Source organism: Podarcis tiliguerta, assembly GCF_965153285.1.
Source record: "Podarcis tiliguerta genome assembly, chromosome: 16".
Classification (NCBI taxonomy): Eukaryota; Metazoa; Chordata; class Lepidosauria; order Squamata; family Lacertidae; genus Podarcis; species Podarcis tiliguerta.
The window spans coordinates 15385666-15410773 of record NC_139549.1 but is presented as its reverse complement, the minus strand read 5'-3'; the positions used below and the strand labels follow the sequence as shown (position 1 = coordinate 15410773).

General features: G+C 50.6%; 1 protein-coding gene across 1 annotated transcript in view; it reads right to left on the bottom strand.

Annotated features, from left to right (window-relative positions):
• Positions 1 to 6480: 6480 nt before the first annotated feature.
• Positions 6481 to 25108, bottom strand: part of PYGM (glycogen phosphorylase, muscle associated) — a 35124-nt gene continuing 16496 nt past the window's right edge. Inside the window, exons 6-19 of the mRNA XM_083417046.1 lie at positions 22957 to 23039; positions 20511 to 20654; positions 19617 to 19709; positions 17714 to 17860; positions 16259 to 16422; positions 15978 to 16092; positions 14998 to 15099; positions 13426 to 13573; positions 12205 to 12263; positions 11679 to 11820; positions 10862 to 11069; positions 9857 to 9991; positions 7943 to 8009; positions 6481 to 7168 (exon numbers count right to left, since the gene is read on the bottom strand). Of these exons, the coding sequence (XP_083273172.1) occupies positions 7016 to 7168; positions 7943 to 8009; positions 9857 to 9991; positions 10862 to 11069; positions 11679 to 11820; positions 12205 to 12263; positions 13426 to 13573; positions 14998 to 15099; positions 15978 to 16092; positions 16259 to 16422; positions 17714 to 17860; positions 19617 to 19709; positions 20511 to 20654; positions 22957 to 23039 (1760 nt within the window). The 3' untranslated portion in view covers positions 6481 to 7015. The remainder of the gene's footprint in view (positions 7169 to 7942; positions 8010 to 9856; positions 9992 to 10861; positions 11070 to 11678; positions 11821 to 12204; positions 12264 to 13425; positions 13574 to 14997; positions 15100 to 15977; positions 16093 to 16258; positions 16423 to 17713; positions 17861 to 19616; positions 19710 to 20510; positions 20655 to 22956; positions 23040 to 25108) is intronic.

Genomic DNA, 25108 nt, shown 5'->3' with positions numbered 1-25108 from the left:
AGCTCCAACTGCTGAATGTGGCAACGGAGGAAGAAGATGCGGTGTCCTCTAGAAGTTTTCGACTACAGCTCCCATTATCCATGCCTATGGCCACACTGGCTATGGCTGATGGGAGTTGGAGTCTTGACTAGGCCTGCTCCCTGTTGGCTGGAGGTCACGTCAGGGCAAGTTGACGTTTCTGAAAACAGCAGGAGGTGGTGATGGGAAAGACTCTCCCTGCTGGATATTCTGAAGAGCTGCTGCCAGCCTGTGCTGACCAGCTGTAGCTCAGTAGCAGAGCATCTACTTTGCAAGCGGAAATGCCTCGGTTCAGCTCAAAGGCTGGCTCCAGCGTCAGTCCTGAAACTTGCCTGTGTCTCCCTAGAGCTCCAGTGAGCTTTCCCTTAAGAGTCAGCTGCTTCTGTTGGTGCAGGAAGAGCAAAGGTGGAAACAAGCAAGCACACAACCAAAAACCCCACAGCCATTCCTGCTTTCTACAGACAATGCCATTATTGGTACTATTTTTATGCCCTTGAGATTTTAGGGTGAAAGGCAGTCTACAAATTTAATAAATAAAATAATAATAATTTCCCACTGAATTCTCCAGGAAGGCCCAAGACCCCAAAGAACCACTGCCAGTCAGTGTAGACAGTCCTGATTTGGTAGAATAAGGCAGCTTCCTAGAATCATGTTGTTGTTTAGTCGTTTAGTCGTGTCTGACTCTTTGTGACCCCATGGACCAGAGCACGGCAGGCACTCCTGTCTTCCACTGCCTCCCGCAGTTTGGTCAAACTCATGCTGATAGCTTCGAGAACACTGTCCAACCATCTCGCCTAGAATCATGGAATTGTAGAATTGGAAGGGAACCCAGGGGTCATCTAGCCCAACCCCCTGCAGTGCAGGAATCTCAGGTAAAGCATCCTTGACAGATGGACGTCCAACCTCTGCTTAAAAACCTGTGGTGCCCTCCAGATGCTGGACTACAACTCCCATCAGCCACAGCACCTTGTGGCCCTGCTGGTTGGGGCTGCTGGGAGTTGTAGTTCAAAATGCCTGGAGGGAAAGCTGGAAGCTCCAGCCAGAGGTAGCAGGAGGATACGTGATTTGAGGGGGGACGTCTGCATAGTGGACGGTGTGCAGGTATGTGCCCAGCTCCCGGCCCTGTGATGGCACAGCTCAGTGTGTGGCACAGCAGCCGCCCGACCGCGCAGCCAATTATGTCCTGCGGCTCCCCTGCCAGCTGCGGATCCAATTATGGGCCTTGCAGCGCCAGCCTGACCCAGAGGATGAGCCCTGGAGGGGGTCCCAGCCCACTGCTCTCCTGAAGGAGGAGGCGGGGAAGCTGGGATCAGAGGAAATCTGCCCTCCAGGCAGGGCTTCAAAGCTCAGAAGAGCCCGCCCCCATCCTCCCACTTGCCAGCCCACGCCTGCTCAAACCCATGCTTAGGAATATACTGTATGCCAAATCAGGCCATTGGTCCATCTAGTTCAGTATTGCCTGCGCTGACCGGCAGCAGCTCTCTATGGTTTCATCCCAGTCCTAACTGGAGATGCTGGGGATTGAACCTGGGACCTTCTGCTTGCAAGGCAGGTGCTCTGCCACTGAGCTACCTCCCTCCCTCCCAGGCTTCACTGATGCCAGCACTTACATCCCTGGATTTGTGTTGGTTTTTTTCTTAATGAAACTGGGACTCAGGCTCTGGCACACTAGGAGGAATAATAAGCAGAGAGAGCCTTGGGAGCAGCTGAAGAATGCTTTCCCTTCAACACAGAACACAAACCCGTTTTGAACATCGGTCCTGCAAGGAGTAACGTGCACTCTGATCATGCACAGAGTGCCTCTCTCTCCCCACCGGGCAATCACCTCCCATGCCCACATCCTAGGATGAAGCTCACCCTGTTTTAGAAATGTCACCGTTTTCCTGCCCTCCATCCCATATTTGTGCTGTGCTTCTCCAGCAGAGAGGACACACACAAACAAACGATTTTGCTCAGCCAAGAGGGCAGAACGCAGAGGACCCATGGGGAACGAGGAATGCCTGTTCTTGGCAATGCTCAAGATCAGTTCTTCCTGCCCCCCCCCCCCCCGTGTACTCAAGGGTTCGCAATACAGTACTAGCACTGTTTTTATCAGGAAAGCGCTGCTCAAGATTAAGTTGCAAACACGAAACTCCGAACCTCAAATATTCTAAGATGATCTAGTGTAATTACTTTTCTTACTAGGAATAGTTTTTGGAATTGTTTCTGGGAAACAAGCTGAAATTTGGAGAAAATGTCTGTGTGAAAATAGCACCCCAAGACTCCACATTCTTTCTTCTGCCGATCTGCATTTATTTGAAGCATTTTAACCTTGCTGCTCAGAAGGGGGAAAATGCTTGAGTGCCGGGCACCTCTCAGACATCTATAGGAAGACAGTCCCTGCCTTCAGACAGGCAACACACAAAAGGAAAAAAGATCAGGAGGGAGAAGGAATTGAGCAAACTCACTTGCTTATTTCATTGTTCTGTTGTGTTTTTGTATATTCTGTTGGAAGCAGCCCAGAGTGGCTGGGGCAACACAGCCAGATGGGCAAGGTACAATCAATCTATATCTATCTATCATCTATCTATCTATATATTATATTATATTATATTATATTATATTATATTATATTATATTATATTATATTATATTATATTATATTATATTATTATTTTATTTTATATATTATATTATATTATATTATATTATATTATATTATATTATATTATATTATATTATATTATATTATATTATATTATATTATATTATATTATATTATATTATATTATATTATATTATATTATTGAACTGGCAACAGTTCAGTAAGAGAAGTTGCTCAAAAGTCTCTCAGCAGAGCCAATGGAGAAACTTGCACAGTTCTGCAGACAGAGTACCTCGTTTGTTTTCCTGGCTCTCCCAGCAACCCCACAAGGTAAAACTCTGCAACTCTTAAGAGAAGTGAGAAGAAAGTTGTGGCAAAGGTGGCTTTTAAGTCATCCCTCCCGGGTTCCCTTCTCTTGACCAAATGAGGAGCTCCTCCTTGGACTCCAAACACTATAAGGGCACACCAGGACTGATTCAAAGCTCATCACCCTCCTGCAAGAAAACATACAGAGAAACACCCCAGGTCTGCTAAAGAACACAAGCAGGTGTGGCTGTGGGGCAGGGACTATTTTTAGGGATGACTCTCTGGGTGTGAAGGAGCAGCTGTTGAGGCTGACTGGAAGGGCTGGTGGGGAGGAGAGTGGCACATTCTCAATTCCCTGCCTGACGCCTTAGGGACCATCACTGACCCCTGGGGACCAAGGAAGGGATTTGCTCAAGGTCATGGGGGAAATGGGATCTTTAGCAAAGAACGGATCTAGTATTTAGGATGGAGGCTCAGACTGGCTCTCACCCGCCCCTGCTTTTTGCCATTAAGATTTTTCTTGAAGTTTTTTCATGATACAATAGGATGCAGAAAATTGATGTAAATAAAAACAGCTACAAACAAGCAAAATAAATAGAGCATGGAGCCCTATCTTAAATGTCGTTCTGAACCCTTGCCACCCCCACAAATGGTAGGAGCTCCTTCCAGCTGTCACCTGGGATCTTCCCCCAGCCTCTCACCCTGGGAGACCAACCCCACGGAGGGTCCCTCCATCAATCATCTACCTCCCCCATGAATGTGCAATCTCTGGACCCTAAGAGAGGCCCCCAGCAGAGGACACCAAAGAAGGAAGAAAAGGAAAAGAAGAAGAGATGAAAAAAGGAAGCAAGAGAAGGGGTGGGGAGAAAGAAGCAAAACCACCTGCCCCCCATATATATATAATTGGAGAAATGTTTAAACCAGAACAAAGAAAAAGAGAAGGTTTTCCGCAGAGCAGAAAGAGGAGGAAAGCCTGAATGGCAAAGATCTAGTATTCACAATCTATTATAAAAGGGGGGAAAGGAAAAGGACATTCTCCATCAAGGGGTAGAACGGGAAGGATAAAATTAAACATTGTACTGACTCAAATCTGCTGTAAGGTTTGACTGCAACATCTTACTGGGTTAGCACCTGCCACTTTTTATCACTTGTTGATTCCAGCACGTGCAGAAATATGCGTCATGGATTGCGCAGCAAAAAGTGTTCTGACTGTCCAATGTCACCTCAACAGAGAATGCTGCTATGCTCTCGCACACACCCTGGACTGAACAGTGAGAAAGGTCCAGGGGTGGTTTCCTTTGGTTTTGTAATATTTGCATTTATTTATATATGTGTAGGCTGAACACTCCAACAGGCACCTGAAGGTCCAGTGTTTCCACATCCAGTTTCTGGAGAATATCTTCCCACCAGCCAGCACCCTAAGGTGCTCACAGATCACCCACTCTGGATGTGTGTGTGTGTGTCTTTCTCAAACTGCAGCTTGTCATTTGTTTCCTTCACACATAGCAGCTTCCCCAGTTTGACCTCTCTCTGTGTGTGTGACACCTTTTGACCTTGCTCAAGCTCCCAGGCTGGCCCTAGTGGCTTCTCTTCGTTTCCTATCCAAAGAGAGCCAGGGCACCCCCTGCTCGCCAACATCTGCACATGACATCTACAAACTGGACAGCTTGGAGCCAAAGAAAATGATGTTCTCATGTGACTCTGGCCCAGAGAGTCCGCAGCAGCAGCCACAACGGAGACTCTTCTGGCGCTGGAACAACTTTGGAGATAGATGGACGCAGAAACTTTTGCGGATTAGAGTCCAACCAAGTGTTCATCTCAGCTGGGCAGGTGCATATGGGGTTTTGTAAACTGTGGGACCAAACAGCAGATCTGCTCTGTGATCTTTCTATCGAAGCTCAGATGTCTACAAGGTCAGCGCAGCCATTCACCACTGTCTTCGCTGTTGATGTCACAAAACTTCCTCCTTTTGCCCATTTTATGTCTCCCCGGTTTTGATCCAAGACCAAAATGAATTGGATCAAATTTGCTGATCCGTTCTAACTCCCCAGTTCCCCACAGAAACTTCCCTGTCAAAGGCGTTTTCTTGACAATCGGGGAGTGGCTGAGGTCAGCAGCAACCAGGGAGTTATGCTGCCATTTTAATTTTTTTATTTTATTCAGGTCTCATGTAGACAGCGGAAGGGGCACCATGGGCAAGCAATAGCCCTAGATCATGTGAGAGGATGAACAGGTGAACATGACCCCCTAGTCAGTTGGTTAGAGCGTAGTGCTGATAACAATAAGGTTGCAGGTTGTATGGAACAGCTGCATATTCCTGCATTGCAGGGGATTGAACTAGGTGATCCTCAGAGTCCCTTAAGGTAAAGGTAAAGGTACCCCTGCCCGTACGGGCCAGTCTTGACAGACTCTAGGGTTGTGCGCCCATCTCACTCAAAGAGGCCAAGGGCCAGCGCTGTCCAAAGACACTTCCGGGTCACGTGGCCAGCGTGACATCGCTGCTCTGGCGAGCCAGAGCCGCACACGGAAATGCCGTTTACCTTCCCGCTAGTAAGCGGTCCCTATTTATCTACTTGCACCCGAGAGTGCTTTTGAACTGCTAGGTTGGCAGGCGCTGGGACCGAACAGCGGGAGCGCACCCCGCCGCGGGGATTCGAACCGCCGACCTTTCGATCGGCAAGCCCTAGGCGCTGAGGCTTTTACCCACAGCGCCACCCGCGTCCCTCAGAGTCCCTTACAACTCTGCAATTCTATAATTTTCATAGTGGCCAACCAGTTGCCCCAATGAGCACAACACAGCACTCTCCCCTCCTGCTGTTTCCAGGAACTAAGAACCATTTACTGCCTCCAACTATGGAGAGTGAGCGCAGTCATCAAGGGTAGTAGCTGCAAAACTACTGCTTTGAGTAAGAGGGCTTTTGGGTTGTCAGGTATGAGAATGGAAGAACGCTGTAGATATGGGGGAGGCAGGATTAGGAACACAAAACACAGCACCCACCCCCAATGGACGGACACATACATCCTTTCCCAGTTGCAGGACAGATCTGTCTGATTCTCTGGGGATAGGCAAACCCTCAGGGCTTCCTTTAATAATTCCCCTCTCCCCCCACCCCACTCATTTTCAGATCAACCCTGAATCTTCAGAGTTTAACCCATGGGTAGGCAAACTAAGGCCCGGGGGCTGGATCCGGCCCAATCGCCCTCTAAATCCGGCCCGCGGACGGTCTGGGAATCAGCGTGTTTTTACATGAGTAGAATGTGCCCTTTTATTTAAAATGCATCTCTGGGTTATTTGTGGGGCATAGAAATTTGTTCGTGTGTTTTTCCCCCAAAAATATAGTCCAGCCCCCCACAAGGTCTGAGGGACCCTGGACTGTCCCCCTGCTGAAAAAGTTTGCTGACCCCTGGTCTAATCCCACCTTGCTTAGAGTGATCCTGATGGTTCTGCATCTTAAAATAATAAAAGATACAACAGTGGGGATCCGTCCCACTCCACATTACACCCTGCTCAGAGGAAGACGCTCCAGGAATGCACAAGTATCCGCCCCCCCCCCAAAATACATTCCTGCAGCTAGTTTTTAAAACCTTTATTATTATTTTCATCCGGTATGGCGCCCTCTCCCCTCCAGGAGCCTTGTTGCCCCATTTTGACAAAACAGGCCAAGTGCTGCTTTAAAAGTGAGGAGATAAAATCCCCCCTACCCAGCAATACATCCCTTGAGGATAAAAATGGGACAGAGAAGCCCCCTTAAAAAGCAGGGAAGCTATAGACACCCCTCACCCTTTGAACAAAAGGAGGGCTTCAGAAGCAGAGATGGGCTGTAAAATCAAGGTGTGGACCCCCCCCTTAAAATAAATAGCAGAGCATGGCAGGAAGGGGGGAGAAGTGGGACTGGGCCGAATTGCCTGCCCACAGCTCCTATGGGGCAGATTCTAAAATGGGGAGAGGGGGAACCTAGACAGAAAAACAATCTCCTCCTATGACCTCCTTCCCCCTACAAGAAAAAGTGATTGTACATTTGGAGCCAGATGAAAAAGGGGGGTGGGGGACCCATTGATTTTGAGCTGCCCCGTTGAAGTTGCTGATGGCACATGGGGGGGGGTCCTTCACTCCCGAGGCTCGTCAGGGGCGGGGATCTTTTGGCGGCTGGGCTCAACACCCCAGATTTCACGGGCGTACTGGGCGATGGTGCGGTCGCTGGAGAACTTTCCGGAACAAGCAATGTTCTTGATCACCTTCTTGGTCCACTCCTTGGTGTTCTGCGGATGGAGATCAAAGCAGCGAATCATGAGAGGGAAGAAGGGAGCCTCCCCCCCACATTTCAGTGTGTGGGCACCTGGACACCCCTGCCAACATGTTCCCAAACCATTGGAGAGGACCAGCTCTAGGGGCCTCCTGCAGCCAGAGGTTCAACTACAAGGATTTCCTTTTAAAGTTGGGATTCGTACTGTTATGAGTTTGTGGATGCAAGACACCCTAAAGCCCTGGGTGTAATAGGTGTTAGAATTTAATCATCTCTGCTGCTTTGGCCTCCCTCCTCCCACTCATCTGCTTCAGCTTCTGCCTCTTGATTCTGGACTTCTCTCTGCCACCGACTCTCCCAGCTCACTAAGCCCTGTTGCCTCTTCCCAGTCTTCTCCCTCTGATGTCTCCTTGCTGTCCCACCAACTCTCCCTGGGCTCTGAGCCTTCTTCCCTTGGGGGTTCCCCCCACTATTCCTCTTGTGTCCAACCAGTGCATGACACTCCTTTCCTCCACCAAGAGTCAGTTTGAAAGACAATGCCAGTGTTTTAGGTTAGGGTTTTAGGACTGGAGTTAGGAGTTATACAAGGGAGATGCCAAGCAGCAGGCTGGGGTGACAGTCAGAGAGCAATGGTTGAGGTCTGCTTGAAGCTGCTTGGCTTCCCTGTCATTTAGCACATCTGGCATTGACACCTGATCTATGAAAACACATATGCACACGGCAATGGTCCTTTTTCACCAACGCCGTCCCCATCCCACCGCCATTGGGCATGTGGGGGGCACTGCCTCACCTTATAAAGAGCATTGACCTTTTCTTGACATTTGATGTAGGACTCGTAATCGGCAAAGACTTTGAACCTACAGGGAGGGGAGAGAAGCATAACAACGCAATTCAAAGCGGTGGCGATGGGTTGCGCATTTATTCAAAATCCAGTTAAAACTCTTTCATTTAATTAATCCAACATAACTGGTGGACTTGATCCAGTGGTAGCAGCTTTTCAAAGTCCGATAGTCATTTACACCTCCAGTGCTGTCCCTGCTGCCCTCTTGCCTCTAAGCGGGCGCACGCACGCACACAGTCACACACACCCCAGCCACTAGGGTAACAGGAGCAGCCACAAAACAACTCCTCCTCACACACAGAGAATCCAAAGTACATCCTGTAAGCTGACAATCTGCACCCAGCAAATCCCAGCAAAGCCTGTGGAATCATAGAATTGTAGAATCACAAGGGCTCACTATCTGTGATGCAACACAGGACTCTTTTGCCCAATGTGGGCTCAAACCCACAACCCTGAGATTAATAGCCCAAGGCTCTACCAACTGAGCTATCCCAGGAGTTACAACTACAGGCTATCACAACATTTGGGAAAGTGTAAGCCATGAACAGCTTCCACACCCATAGAGAGCCAGTGCAGGAAGAGATGAAACATCAGCTCAGGAGCGGGATTTGGAGGGGATTGTTCCTTCCCACCTCCCTCGGCCAGCCAGTGCCACCTTAGGCTGCCACCTGCTGGGCAAATAGTGGCCCTAACAGAAGACCAGGGGGAGATGGGAGTTTTTCACTTTTCTTTAATTAACTATAGGTGCATTGGGGGGGGGCACTGTTATTCAGACCAGAAAATAGACGGAGAGGAAGCTTCTCTCTTCCCAGCCATGCCAGGGACAAAACTCCACCCCTACCCTTAGGGAAAAAAAGGTTTCATAGCCACTTTTTTTGGGTGGGGGGAAGATAATCTTTGTCCCAATAAGGATCCCCATCCCACATGCCACAACCCATGCCTGCAATTAAAACGAGAGGCGAAAGGTTTCCCCCCAAAGGCACAGTGGAATTGAACAAAAAGAGGATTAAACAAATTCACTGGCCCCTGGATGCCAGCTGGACATCACAAGTGAGGAGAGGGGGCTGTGGCACCCGGGTTCTGATGGGGGGCATCTGCTGGGTTACTGGGCAAAACAGGATGCTGGACTAGATGGGCAAAAAAAAAAACAACCCAACACACACTTTGGTTCTAAGCATTAAGCCCAGGAGTGAAGAGCCTCTGGCTATTCCACACACACCCCTGCCCCCCAAAAAGTTACAGGTAATGGCAGGTGTGGGGCAGGCAGAGACACAGCCCACAACTCTTAGCCCACAGCCAGTCCCTGCCGGAAGCCAGCTGGCTGGCCGGACTTCAAAGGAGCACCCAGGACTCCTGGCAACCCCTCCCACACCACCACTGCTTTGAAGTCTGACCTCATTGCTACATCAGGCGATTGGCAGGTGGGTGGTCCTCCCAGAATAGCTCAGTTGGTTGAGCACGAGGCTCTTAATCTCAGGGTTATGGGTTTGAGTCCCAGGTTGGGCAAACATATTCCTGTACTGCAGCGGGTTGGACTCGATGACCCTCGTGGTCCCTTCCAAATTTACAAGTCCACACCTGTTGAATCTGGCCCATGAACGGGAGATTGAGATCTTGCCCACCCCTGAGTGTTTGGTCCTGAAGCTTCCCTCTCTCAAAAGGTGAGAAAGGATGCCTTGTGACCAGTGCCCAGGCCAGGTTCGTTTCATTTGTTTACGGGGCAGACAGGGCGAGACGCACCTTGAGCAGCAGAGGCACCACAAAAAGAGATGGAAAGGAAGAATTTGGCAGCGCTGAGGCCTCCAGAGGGTTCTGGCAAGCAAGGCAGCAGCACTCCCCCACCCCAATGCCCAGCCGTCTCACCTGTCGTGATACATGAGCATGTTGACAATGTCCTTAAAGAGGTCTGGCTGCTTGGGAGAAAAGAAGCCGCTGCTCAGCTGGTCAATAACTTGCTTCAGCTCAGGGATGTGGTCATAGTAGTCCTTGGCACAGTAGCTGCGGGGCAGGGGGCGAGGAGAAAGGGCAGAATTTAACTCAGAGCGTGTGTAGTATCCACACCCTCCCAGGCCTTCCATATGTTCTTAGGTCAGGATAATGATTTCAGTGATGGCTGTGGCACCTCTAGCACCAGTGGCAGTCTAGCCCTGAAGACCGCTCACGCATAAACAACGTGGGGAGAGGCCTACTGTGCTCATCTCTCACATAGCCTTCCCAGGAGCAATAATAATAATAATAATAATAATAATTTATTTATACCCCGCCCATCTGGCTGAGTTTCCCCAGCCACTCTGGGCGGCTCCCAGTGAAGTGTTAAAAACAATACAGCATTAAATATTAAAAACTTCCCTAAACAGGGCTGCCTTCATATGTCTTTTAAAGATAAGATAGCTGCTTATTTCCTTTACATCTGAAGGGAGGGCATTCCACAGGGTGGGCGCCACTACCGAGAAGGCCCTCTGCCTGGTTCCCTGTAACCTCATTTCTCACAATGAGGGAACCACCAGAAGGCCCTCGCCGCTGGATCTCAGTGATCTCAGGTTGAACGATGGGGGTGGAGACTCTCCTTCAGGTATACAGGACCGAGACCGTTTAGGGCTTTAAAAGTCAGCACCAACACTTTGAACTGTGCTCAGAAACTAGTGGGTTGCTGTGAGAAAGAGGGGAGCTGGACTAAGATGGGTCTGAAACTATATAGGCATTTAAATCTCTAACAACAGGGCTGGCCTTTGCCTCCTTGCCTTCATGGTACGGCCACTTTGAGCACTTTGAAATGGCAGCAAAGGCCAGAAGGCCGGGCAGAAGAAGCCCAGGAGCCAAGGAAGGTCAATGGGGCCCAGAATGAGCAACCCCCACTGGCACACTCACCCCTTCCTGTCCAGCTCGTCCACGTCCTCCACCCGCATGCCAAAAATGAAGAAGTTCTCCTCGCCAGCCTCCTCAGCCATCTCCACGTTGGCACCATCCATGGTGCCAATCGTCAGTGCCCCGTTCAGCATGAACTTCATGTTCCCGGTGCCAGAGGCCTCTGTGCCCGCTGTGGAGATCTGTTCCGAGAGGTCGGAGGCAGGGACCACTGCAGGGAAAGCAGGAGGGGGGGCTCAGGGGGGAGCACAAAGGGACAGGAGGAGCCCACCCAAGAGATGGGGAAATTTTCCTCCTTTCCAGCCTATGTCAATCGCAGACGGGCTCATTTATAAGAACTCCATCCGATCACATTTGCACATCCACCTGCAAATTTTGTGTGTGTGTGTGTGGTGGTTGTTTTCAATCCACATTATTTTTTAGAAAGTCAATCTGTTTTGTTACTTTAACTTCCTGAAAGTTTTCAAAACTTGTTTTTAATTTTTCTTATTGATAATTTCAGTCTTTTTCATCTGAAACCACTTTGAGGTTTCTTTGTTTAAAAAAAAACCATCAAGCAGCGTACAAATTTTACGAAATAAAAAATTTGTGCTAAAATATATTATCACAAAACATACTGAATTTTTTTTTTATCTTGATGAATGCATTTCTAAACACATTCTAAAATATGTATTGCGATGCGTCTTGGTGTGCATTTCAGGCAGAAGCCTTCATCGCAAATTTCGAAGGATAATGCCATCCCAACCCCCAGATGAGCCCAGGTGGGCTGAAGCTGGTCAGCTGACAGAATCCCGCAAGCCCACCCTGGCCCCTGAGTTACCTTTTTCAGCCAGCGAGACACGGTAGTTCTCTAAGAAGATGACCTTGAGCCGATCTCCGATGACGGGGTCGTGATTGACAATGTCCCCAATGGACGTGATGAGTTTGATGATCATCTTGGCCATGTGGTAGCCGGGGGCAGCCTATGGGGAAGGGAAGATTTAAGGTGGCCCTAACAGGTGGGAGAAATGGGCCAAAACTTCTGGTTGCCATCCGTCTGTCTCAAGGGACAATGGAGTGCACCTCCGGGGGTGAAGTCAAACCCCTGCCAAAGTGACCTCCCTGGGCATGGTGTATGGAGGTCCTGGGTCTGCAGATGACAAGCCCCCCCCCCCCCTTGGTCTCACTGATGCGGTCCAAAGGAAAGCAGAGCAAGACATTTGGCACCAGCTTGGCTGCAGGAGTTGCAGGAAGGGGGCATACAAGGCGCCAACCAACCCTTTCCTTCCTAGCTGCCCCAGCCCTCTCCAGACTTTCCACCCTCACCCAGACAACAACCCCCACCCTGCACCGCTCATGGCTCTCACTTTGCCTCCAATCATGATCGTCCGTGGCACAAATTGCTTGTTTGGCTCCCTCTTGATCCCTGCAGGGAGGAGAAAAAGGTGAAACAGACAGCAACACTCTGGGACCTCCTGCTCCAGATTCAGGGAGCTGCAATGCCCCCACACCACCAGATTTCACCAGGTTGCCCAAACTCTCCCTCTAATGCTTGGCAGCAGAAAGGAGGTAAAGGAGGTTCTCTCGGGCGCTGCCCCATCCCAGCTTTGGGGGAGGAGAGGCCTAGGGCCACAGAAGGGGGGAGAGGGGGAACCAGCCTTCCCACAACCCCCATTAATTAACATGACAGCATTAATTAACTTTACAGGCACCAAAGCGCTGGTTCGCTGTAGCCAGTGTTGGAGCACAGTATCAGTGTGTATGCGTTCATGTGTGCTTCCCAGACAATGCTGAGCCGACTTCTGCACATTAAATTGTGCAGGCATCAAAATGCCTTGGGCAAGCCCTCATCAGCCCCCGCTCCAGCTGATTCTTTCCACATTTTTTAAAACAATGAAACACTGCACATTATTTTAAAAAGGTAAAGGTTAAGTCCAGTCAAAGGTGACTATGGGCTTGTGGCGCTCATCTCGCTTTTCAGGCAGAGGGAGCCGGCGTTTGTCCACAGACAGCCATTGCCATTACAGTCGTACCTTGGTTCTCAAACGCCTTGGTACTCAGACGTTTTGGCTCCCGAATGCTGCAAACCTGGAAGTGAGTGTTCCAGTTTGCGAATGTTTTTGGGAAGCCGAACGTCTGACGCAGCTTCCGATTGAGTGCAGGAATCTCCTGCAGCCAATCAGAAACCGTGCCTTGGTTTTCGAACAGTTCCAGGAGTCAAACAGGCTCCTGGAATGGATTAAGTTCAACAACCAAGGTACAGCTGTATAAGAGAACGAGGGAGGCATTCATGATGAGTTCCGGCTCCTCTTTTTCTAGAAAAATAGCACTGCTCCTGACTCTCCTTCTCTCTGCTGCACACCCGCCCCCCCCCCCTTCTCAGCCCTTCCAGGAGGGGGGGGGAGCTGGTGACCACTCAACTCAGCCCCCTCCCTGGTGGCTGGAATCAACGTGGAGCCGCCAGTTCCCAACCCTAATCCCAACCAGTCCCAAAACGCGGAAATTAGGAGTTTGTGGGTGGGTGTGCCCACTTCCCCCAGGGGAAGGGGACATCAAGGGGGTAGGAATAGGCAGAGCCCCCTACTCACGGTTGTAGAGAGTGATGATGTGGAGGCAGTTGAGCAGCTGCCTCTTGTACTCGTGAATCCTCTTCACCTGGATATCGAAGAGCGAGTTGGGGTTGATCTTCACTTTATACTCCTTCTCCAGGTAGGCAGAAAACTTCAGCTTGTTCTCCTGATGTGGGAGGGAAGGCAGAGGGGTGTGAGTTTTCCCAGAGCACACCCCCAAAAACATAACTGTGGACGCAAGAGAAACACCACAGGGCCCAACCCGTTTTATCCTGTTGCAAAATCAGTTGATTTAACAAAAGGGATATTGCTGCTTACTAGAGCGAGACTTTTGATTCCAGATTCTCAAACCGCATTACATCCCTCCCAACCCCTATCCAGTGACTCTCTTCTGCCAAAGAGGGGGGCACATTATCGGGGGGCACCAAATACAGAACAGGACAGGTTGGGGGGCTGCATAGCCCACAAGTGTCCTGGATCGGGACATCCCATTTGTTTTAATCAAAAGAGCACAGAGGCCATTTGTGTTGACATGATCTCATGTGATTTTGCGGAGCAATCCCCCCCCCCCCCCCGCTTTTTTTCCAGGCCCGCGATTCTGTGCACTGCCTCCAAATGCGCATTTGCGGGCAGTGTGTGTGAAAAAAGTACTTTTGGGGGGCGGGGGCAGTGAAGTGCGAAATCACGCAACCAAAACAGCCGCCATTCTCTCGCAATAGAAAAGAGAGAGAGAGAGAGAATATGAATCAGCAAAACAGAAATACGTGACGAACTACGTCCTGTAGCTAAATGTAGCTAAATTCTGTGCGTGTGCAATCAATCGCAGAAAGCAAGTGGTATCCCATAATGCCCAATCCCCAAAATGTTAATTACAGGGGGCACGTTAACAATTAATTTTAACTTTTATATTTAAATCCTTGTCATTGTCATATTGTCCCTTGTATTTCTGATATTTTTTATGATTTGTGATATTGTGTCTGTTGAAGCTGGTCTGTGACCGTATTAATAAATTCATTCATTCATTCATTCATTCATTCATTCATACGTCCTGTATTGAATCAATACAGGACACAGCATTTTACATTGAAATACAGGACAATCCTATATTATACAGGATGGGTGGCAACCCTACTCTCGCCTCTGAGCATCATCATGATTCCCACTGAATTCCAGTGAAGGACAAAGAACCCAACCTCTCCCTTGGGAAAGGAGGCAGTCCGCCAAACAGGCAGGACGGGGATCTTCTGGGCGCCAGCATGGCACGAGAGGCTTACACACATGCGTTCACAGAGTGTCAGGGTACTGCTGACCACAGCCCCTTGTGGTGGGTTGCATATAACTGCAGCTTCTTCCCAGGGAAGGAATCTCCAGAGCGGCTCCCCGCACCCCAGCTGCCCATTGGTTCGTCCTGGGCAGGAAGGAGGATAAAAGGACTTCCTTACTTGGCAGTTGAGCCTCCCTTGGGCAACACAGTCTACCTGAGCTCTTGTGTGTGCCTTGAATGTTTGGCCTTTCAGCTCCCAGTTCCTGACTGTTTTTCAAAGTACTATCACCAGCCCAGCCCTGGCCCATGGACCCCTTATTCCTCACCTGTTTGACTTTTGCCACATCCCGGATGAAGCCTTCATCTTCCACAAAGTTCAGGAGTTTCTTCAGCTGATCCAAGTCGGAGATGTAGTCTTCCCCAATGCGCTGGAGGAGGAAATGGCAAGAGAATACTCATCACAAGCCCCCCAGGAAGTGGGGAGTGTGGGGCACGCACCCTCTCTCCTCTGTGCTGGCCGCTTTCCCTCACCCTTCCTGTCCAAAGAGTAAGATTTACGAGTGTCCTGAGGCTTCACACAAGGCCAAACCTATCCCTGGTTTTCAACGCTTTGATCAGGGAAGGTGTGAAATAATAATCGAAAGCACCACCAAGCCACATGGAGAGGGTCTTTCTGATGTGCCATGTAAGAGCCACAGCCAGCTCATCTCAGGACCAAATGGGATGTGACAGTTAATCACAGGAGTGCAGCTGATGGGCACGTGTTTTGTTGTGGAAACCTGCAAACTGAGACGAAGCTTCCCTTAAAATGCAAATAGCAGTCTTTGGGGAGGCAGAGAGAGAAAGGGTTAAATTCTACACACACGCACACATACTTCGAACACAGCAATTAATGGCAGGCCCAGTTTGGCCATCCAGTTTGGGCTTCCACGTGAAGAGGGGTCCCTTAAGCCAGAAGAAAACTAGCACACAAACTCAAAGGTATGGATGCAAAAATTAATTTGATTCTATAATGCCAAGTGGAGGGGTATTTAAGAAGAAATACAATGGCATTTTATATCCAACAGATTTCAAATAATCAATACTTCCACCTTTACACTTACACACACACACACACACACACACACACACACACACACACACACAGCCTTAATCCAACTAAGACTAAACGTCCATATTTTGGCAAGAGCTGACCAGCCCAAAATTCCTTGTTTGTTTTTCTAGTGAAACCTCCAAGTCTTTGCATTTGGCCAAATGGGGGAAATAGCAAAGCCAGCAGGGAGGGCCTCATCCTGCTCATCTTCACCTCGGCAATGATTTCAGCCAGCCCTGGGTTGCACAAGACCAGCCAGCGACGGGGGGTGATGCCGTTGGTTTTGTTCTGGAATTTGTGAGGCTCAAACTCATAGAAGTCTTTAAACCTGGAAGAGGAGAATTGCAGTTAGAGGCACTTGTGGAATTTGATAGACCAACACTCTGGCAGTTTCATATGTTCATCACAGCCACCCAACAATGTGTCACGGGACCAGAAGAGGGCAGAAAAGGAAATGGGGGTGAAGCCTGCCTGTCGTGGGGCAGAGTACCTACACGGTGGCCTTCAGGATCTCGGAGTGGATGCGAGCCACGCCATTGACAGCATGGGAGCCCACGATGCAGAGGTGGGCCATGTTGATGCGCTTGACGCTGCCTTCCTCCACCATAGACATGCGGCGCATGCGGTCGAGGTCCCCGGGGAACTTGGCATAGACTTTCTGCGGGAACAGAAGGGCGCCCCAAAGAAGACATTAACACCCATTCCCATTTATAGGGCCCATCCCCTCCCCGCCATCTCTGCTCCAAGCCCAAATTCAAGCACAGAACCAGGGTTTGAATTAGAGCAGGGTTTTCCAAACTTGGGTCTCCAGCTGTTGTTGGACTACAACTCCCATCATCCCTAGCTAGCAGGACCAGTGGTCAGGGATGATGGGAATTGTAGTCAGCTGGAGACCCAAGTTTGGGAAACACTGAATTCGAGGAAGTGGAACCAACCCCCCCCCCCCCCCGACCACTTTGCTTTTAAAATGCCACTGGAGAGAGAGATGATTTAGCAAAAAGAGCGGGGATAGGAGTGTGTTCATTCAGGGCCCCCCAGTTTTCTGTTGCCCAACAATTCAGGCACTGACTGGAAGTGACCTGAGGGGTGCCTGCCTTCCTTACTCAGCCCTCGAGCTCCTTCCCCAGAGGTAGATGAAGGGCCAGGGCCAGATTAAGACCTTTAGAGGCCCTACGCACCTTAAAGATTTTGGTGCCCCCATGTATACCTATTTCAAAATATGAACAATAACAACCTGCAAAATGTAATTTTTTATTTTTCAAAAAGAAATGAAACCCACAGTAAGATGGAAAATAATGTTTGTGTGCCTGCACTTTATTTATATTTGAAAATAATTGCAAAACCTTTGATCAGATCTTCAAAAACAAACCTTACGTCACACATCTGCTTCTATACATAGTACAGTGGTACCTCTGGTTAAGTACTTAATTTGTTCCACGGGTCCGTTCTTAACCTGAAACTGTTCTTAACCTGAAGCACCACTTTAGCTAATGGGGGCCTCCCGCTGCTGCCACACCACCAGAGCACAATTTCTGTTCTCATCCTGAAGCAAAGTTCTTAACCCAAGGTAATATTTCTGGGCTAGCCGAGTCTGTAACCTGAAGTGTATGTAACCTGAAGCCTATGTAACCCGAGGTACCACTGTAGAGATAAGGCATCATCCAGCCTTCTTTGTTGCAATAGTTCTTCTGTTGTGATTTTTTAATATACTTCAGTGGAGAAAGTGAATGCTCAGAAGAGCAAATTTGTGACCATTCATGTTAAAAATCCGTCCACGAGGAATTCCTGCGGTGCCCTCCTTCCTCGATGCCCTAAGCACATTCTTATTTTGCTTAATAGTTCATCCAGTCCTGGGGAGGGTGCAGGGAAGGCTCCTCCCAACTCCTCACCCCCCCTCCGCTCGCCCCCAGTGGCCTCCCTTCTCTCCCACCCGGGGCTATTGAACTCACATCGAGGAAGCGCTGGTTGATCTCATAGATGATCTCCAGGTGGCGGGGCAGAAGGGCCTCAAAGAGGTGGACAGGCCAACGCTCCAGAGCCTCTGGCAGCACGGTGTGGTTGGTATAGGCACAAGTTCGCACTGTGACATCCCAGGCCTAGAAGGGACAGAGAGAGAGAGACTGAGAGAGAGAAGCAGCAGCAGCCCTTGAGCCAAGCTGGACCAGCTCAGGAGGATCCTGCTGCCTGACCGATTGATGGTGGCTCTGCAGAGTCTTCAAAAGTGACCAGAAAACAGTGATGGAGAAAGCAGATAAGAGATCCCCACCCCACAATGCAACCCCTGAGGTATCTCTGGTGAGGAGGAGCACAACCGTGAAAGGGAGACCCAATTAAAAGCTTGTTTCTAACAGGACTGCCTCCTGTTTCCTTGACACGCCCCTGGAACGGGAGGACATGGACACAAGCCAATATACCCCTTTCAATACCGCTACTACCAACAATGTTTTTTAGAAAGGCTGTTGGGAAAGGAGCCCAAAGTAAAGCCACCCTCCCACCCTTTCTGCCCTGCTGGTCCAGGCCTGACCAGGCTTTTGATTTCGTGGTTTCTCTGTCCACCTGGTAGGATTGCGGGACCTGAGCCTTTCCCAGGGTTTCATTTCAGCCAGAGCTACCAAGGGGAAGGGGTCTCTGTTGGATCCTAGGGTTCATTTTTTGAAGGGGTAAGCAGAGGCACTCTTTGAGCACCCCCAGAGAGCCTGTCCCTCACATCGGAGCAGCTACAAGGAGCCCCCAGGAGCTGTCCTGGGATTATGTGGTAAGAGCCCATTCTCCGGGTGTCCCTCCTATGGGAAACCTGCCTGGCTCCCTCTCTCTGCCTGCCTGCCAGCGAGCCTTACTTGCCGGGCGCAGGGCTCCTTTAGAAAATGGGTGCTGGAGCGAGAGGCTGCTTGAGCCACCCAGGGCCACCAGTTTCCCCCTGCCTTGCCTGACCCCTGCCTGGGACCCTCACAAGATGAAGATACTTCTTAAATATTCTTGTTTTCTCTGAATGTTTTTATTTTTGTAGGGAATGTTCTTTGGCTTTTTAGCAGGAACACTGATGTGTTGGGTTTTTATACTGCTGAAAGGATTTGAATTTGCATCGTTTGTAGCATTTGCATTTGCATGATTGTATTTTTTTGTGTATCTGTATTTGTGTGTATCTGGGAGGGTTTGGGCCTGACAGGCAGCATATAAATAAACAACATCATTAACATAACATTCCTCTTCCTGCTGTCAGAGTTTCCTTTGGCTGTTGGGTCTTGTTTCATTTAGCGCTCGGGTACATAGAAATGCATTTTATGATTGTGACTTCATTGTCGTTTTAAATAGTCATAAGCTGCCTCATGAAAAGGCGGGCTAGACATTATTTACATAAATAAGCTCCATGGGGAAGGATTTCTGCATCCGTCCACCCTGCTCTGGCACCAACCATTGCTTAGAGTCCATAGAATCATAGAATCATAGAGTTGGAAGAGACCACAAGGGCCATCGAATCCAACCCCCTGCCAAGCAGGAAACACCATCAGAGCACTCCTGACATATGGTTGTCAAGCCTCTGCTTAAAGACCTCCAAAGAAGGAGACTCCACCACACTCCTTGGCAGCAAATTCCACTGTCGAGCAGCTCTTACTGTCAGGAAGTTCTTCCTAATGTTTAGGTGGAATCTTCTTTCTTGTAGTTTGGATCCATTGCTCCGTGTCCGCTTCTCTGGAGCAGCAGAAAACAACCTTTCTCCCTCCTCTATGTGACATCCTTTTAGATATTTGAACATGGCTATCATATCACCCCTTAACCTCCTCTTCTCCAGGCTAAACATGCCCAGCTCCCTTGGCCGTTCCTCATAAGGCATCGTTTCCAGCAGCTCCTCACCTTGTCCCAGTCCAGCTTCTCAATGTCCACTAAAACCCTCATGAGTTCTGGGATGGCCAGGGAGGGATGGGTGTCGTTGAGCTGAATAGCAACCTGGAGGAAGCAAGGAAAGAGAATCAGGTAGAGAGGTCAGAATGGAGAAATCAAGGCAGCCCTGTGGCTCCCTTCCCTTGGTGCCCTAAGCACATGATTATGTTGCCTTAATGGTTAATCCAAGGGACACGGGTAGTGCTGTGGGTTAAACCACAGAGCCTAGGACTTGCTGATCAGAAGGTCAGCGGTTCGAATCCCCATGACAGGGTGAGCTCCCGTTGCTCAGTCCCTGCTCCTGCCAACCTAGCAGTTCGAAAGCACGTCAAAGTGCAAGTAGATAAATAGGTATCACTCCGGCGGGAAGGTAAACGGCATTTCCGTGCGCTGCTCTGGTTCGCCAGAAGCGGCTTAGTCATGCTGGCCACATGACCTGGAAGCTGTACGCCGGCTCCCTCGGCCAATAAAGCGAGATGAGCGCCGCAACCCCAGAGTCGGTCACGACTGGACCTAATGGTCAGGGGTACCTTTATCTTTTAATGGTTAATCTAGCCCTGCTCCCACCCCATTGCAGAGTCCTCACGGGAGGGAGGAAGTGTAACTGCCAGGAGCCCCCATTTCCAGATGAACCTGGCTCTCCCTCTGGCCTCTGCACACTGCTGAGTGAAAACAGGCAGGCAAGGGAGCAAGGGAGGCCAGCTGCCGATCCTTGTCACCGGCTGCCACTTCTGCTGAGCCCAAGGGACAGAGAGGAGCAGCAACAGGCGCGGAGGAGACATTGGCAGGCGACTGACAACAATGCTGGCCCCAAACACCAGGGCAGCCTGCACTCCAAGCCCCCATCAGAGAAAGCAGCCCCGCTACCTTGTCTGGGAAGGCATCGAAAGAGGTGCGGACGGGATCGCGGCTGCCGAACTTGGAGGACTTGAAGCGGCGGATGATGTCTTGCAGTGTGGCGGCCACGACAAAGTACTCCTGCTTCAGGCGCAGCTCCTTGCCCTCAAAGAACTGCGGAGGAGGGAGGCAAGGGGAACCCAAAGGTCAGCACAAGGAAGGCAGGGGAGGAAGGAAGCGTATCTCCTGGGAGCCCCCCTCCCCCATTCCCATAAGCAAAAAGGTGAGCATTGTGGCAACTTAAGAGCAAAAGCCACATTTGTTTTTAAGACACCGCAAGATGACTGCCCGGCCCCACAACCTACTGAGTTGCCATATTTTGAAGAGCAAAAAAGAGGACACATTTGCCGACTTCTGCTTTTAACTACGGAACGCTATGATGATTCTCATTTAAATACCCCTACTGTATGTAGAGGGGACGCGGGTGGCGCTGTGGGTTAAAGCCTCAGTGCCTAGGGCTTGCCGATCGAAAGGTCGGCGGTTCGAATCCCCGCGGCGGGGTGCGCTCCCGCTGTTCGGTCCCAGCGCCTGCCAACCTAGCAGTTCGAAAGCACCCCTGGGTGCAAGTAGATAAATAGGGACCGCTTACTAGCGGGAAGGTAAACGGCGTTTCCGTGTGCGGCTCTGGCTCGCCAGAGCAGCGATGTCACGCTGGCCACGTGACCCGGAAGTGTCTTCGGACAGCGCTGGCCATTGGCCTCTTTGAGTGAGATGGGCGCACAACCCTAGAGTCTGTCAAGACTGGCCCGTACGGGCAGGGGTACCTTTACCTTTACCTTTACTGTATGTAGGCTATAGAAGCTGTGTTATACTGCTAGTAACAGTATTCTTAACTTTCAACAACAACATCATCATCATCATACATATTGTTCCCTCGCTTGTGACATGAAAGTACTTGGGCTCATATTCACATCTTTGTGAACGTAAGTGTGCACAGAAAAGTTTATTAAACTGTGCATATGGACTGTCCTTAAGGGCAGGGGGCTGTTACCTCTTACCCTCTCAGACTCCTCCCCAATATCTTGCTGCTGAGTCAATGTCCTTTTAGTTCAGCCACAAGAGAAGAGATTTATACAGTACAGTATGTGGATAGTTTAAGATGCTGCCCTGTTGTGATTCTCTGTGGCAGACTAGCTTAGCTGGGTGCCTTAGATCTGAGTCTAATGCACTAGAAAAACAATATTGGGGTACTGTAAACAAACAAAAAAACCCCAGACATTTTGCCAAATTTTAAAAATCTGCCTGGACAGATTTTACTCCTGAAAAAGATAACATGTTCGGGGGGAAAGGGGACGTATGGCAACCAGACCTGGAAAAGAGATGTGTCCTGGAAAAGGAGGACGTATGGCAACCCTAGCAGGGCTCCCCTTCTGAAATTTGTCCACGTCTCTCAAGAAATTGACAGGTGCTGCCCAGGATCCCATTGGGAGCCAGGAGTCCTGGGTTCTAATCACTCCCACTCTACCAGCAGGCAGAACAGCAGCAACAGAGGTGGAAAACAGAAAGACCTTTGGAAGTAGGGCTCCCAGTGTGTACCATTTCACAGTGCATTTGTTCCGTCTTTCGGCCACGTGATATAAAGTTTATGTGTTTTCCTGAAACGTTTTTTTGATGTGTCTAGATCCAGCCTCAGAGGCAGGAGAGGAAGCTGGGGGGGGGTCAAGAGACAGGCTGCTGAAGATTCCAGGGAGTCTCCCCACTACTTCTGCAACCAGCTCCCCCCGCCGCCGCCCCTGTTCTCCCAAAACACACAGAGAAACGAAGAGGGCGGAGCGAAGAGAGACAAGGTGAATAAGTCTGAGATTACTGGGAAGGCAGGGTCCTTCCGTCCTTGCAACTGCCTCATTGGGACAAGACCTACCAGGAAGGGTTGCTGTGATCACGAGGCCTGCGCTGTTTTGGTTTCTTTGAATGAAGAGCTAACTTCACTGACACCAAGTGTTTTTTAATGCTCACCTGCTTCTGACTCCAGCTCCTGACACCAGGTGACACGAGAGAAGACTGGTTGGGGGCTCAAGAACAAGAGGGGGGAGCTCTGCTGCCCTGCCTGCTGCCTGGGGAGGTTGCCCCATGCTGTCCAATGGTAGGGCTGGTCCCTGTCTCCTTCTCCCCCTCATCTCACTCACACTGCTGTTCTGGAAAACAGCGCCTGGGGGAAGGCACACCACTTTTATGCTGGGCCGTCCTAGAGAATACTGGAGACCACAAACTGGGCGTGCCTGGGCTTGGTCCTTCAGCCAGCATAGATAGGAGAAAAGGGCTCAGAAATCACCTCAGACTTTTATTTTCTTCTGCTCGCTCTCATCATGTGCGGTATCAGATGCAAGTCTAGCCTCTACATTAGTCTCCCCACAACTCCCTGAATAGACCTGCACATTTCTCTCACACACCAGGAAACTGAAATTACAGAACTTACATTGTCGTTGGGATACAGGACCCGGGAAATGTTCTCAGCCAGGTTTCTGTCCAGCACTGCCTGGATGTAGCCACCGACATTAACTGGGAGAGAAAGGGAGAGAGACGATGGATGCAATCTATTCAAACGGGGCAAAGCTGTCAGAAGCTGCCTTGGAGGGGGCTGGACTAGACGACCACCTGTGTCCCTTCCAACTCTATAGTTCTATGGTTATAAGTCAGCCTGTTTCTCTAGCCAGCTCAGTGCTGCCTGCTCTGACCAGCAGGGGCTTTCCCAGCCTGACCTGGTGGTGGGAACTGAACCTGGGACCTTCTGAATGCCAAGCAGGTGAGCTCACTAAGAGATGGGAAGCCACCTTAGAGCAGGTTGTCCAGCCCAGAGCATGGTGCCTGGGTTCTCCAGGGTGGTCTCGGGCAGGAAGGGGGGGGGGCTTTCCCATTACCTGCTCGCACCTGGTTCTTTTCTTAAGCGGAGAGAGGTTCAGCAGAGGTTCTGCATGCCAAGCAGGTCTCTGCCACTGAGCTATGATGGCCCCTCCCCTAAGTGAGGTGCAAGGAAACCTCTAAGGATGGCCTGCAAATGCTGCAGAGTTCTTGTCAGTAGCCAAACACACACTGAGAGACAGACATATGGAGTGAGAGAGAGCTTCCTGTCTAGTTAGTTGCCATCGATAGGCTTCTCCTCCATTAATTTGCCCAATCCTCTTTTAAAGCCATCCAAGTTGGTGGCTGTCAGGGCTGGCTCCGGGTCCCAGCTCACCAAGGACCAACGCTAGCCGGTAGTAAATTATCAAAGTCTTTATTGAAGAATAGATTTCATTTCAAAGCCTCAGCGTCCCAGCCCTACATCTGGACTCTAGACCGGCGAAGCTCCGTCTGAGTCTCCGCCCCCTGCGCACCAGTTTAAGACTCTAATCTTACTCCACCTCTTCCTTCTCTCTCTCTTCCTCTGGGTCCTACTACCCCCAGGGGTCTCCTCCCTCCGGGACTCTTCTGAGGCAGACGTTGACCCCTCTGACTCCTCCCCCTCTCTTCGGCGGGCTTTAGGACCTGGCTCCCTACCCGGGCTGCCCACCTTGCCGCCCTCCTGTACATTTGAACTTGGCGCGCGCGCGCGTTTAACTTTCCTGATGACCGTTTCCTCGCTCCCTGACGAGGGTGTGGTCCCTCCTGCCTCACGTTCTCCCGCTGCCCGCGCGCCCCCTGATCCCGATGCCTGGGACTCCTCCCCCCTACTGCGCTCTGGGGGGGACGCTGGTCCGGATTTCCAGCTGCTACTCTCTGAGTCCCCTCTGGCCCCTTCTTCCCGAGGTGCCCCCCTGGGCACTCCCCTTGCCCTGACTATGGGGGCCCCTTTCTGTGAATCTTCCGAGTCACTGGAGAGACTCAGAGACCTCGGGCTGCTGTCTTCGCTGACATTTCCTTCGGACTCCTCCCCCTCCTGTGACTCTGTTCCTGAACCCCTGACATCCATCCCCCCCTCGAAGCCCCCCGTTCCCCCCTCCCCCTCCTCCGGCGGGGGTGCTGGGTGCTCCGTCGTTGTGGGGGTGAATGGCGGATACAGTTCGTCCCCCGTGGCGTGCATCCATCCGGATAAGTCCGGCTCGTCCTCCTTGTCTTCGCCGACCTCGATCTCCTCTGCTTCCATCTCCGTGCCGCCATGCTCGAACCCAACGTCCTCCCCCAGCCTGTCCATGTCCATCTCACCCTCGGTCTCCTCTGGGTCCGTTGCCTGCCAAGGACCCCTCAGCCACCTCCTGCTCCACCGCTCCTCTCCTCGATCGTCCCACCAAAACGAGCGGTCTGAGGCAAACCCCGAGGGCGAGCCCTCCGGGGAACGTGTTTCCATTGCTGGTTCCTCGTCCGAGGTGAACCCCTGGAAGGTGCTGGTTGAAAGCGTGGGTGTGAAAAGCCAGTCGTCGAAATACTCGGCTGGCATGGGCCTGTGTGGGAACAAGGCATGAAACTCCTCCTTGAGAAGAGGCTCGTTCAGGGCATAGTCCGGCACCCAACGGTTGGCGCTGGCCGGGGTACCTTCACTGGCGAGAAAGTATTCTACTCCCTCTTCCCCCCATCTCGAGTCTAAAATCTCTGTGACCTGGTTGATGAGTTCCCTTCCTGGCGACTCCCTCCTTGGGGGGGTCTCCCCATAT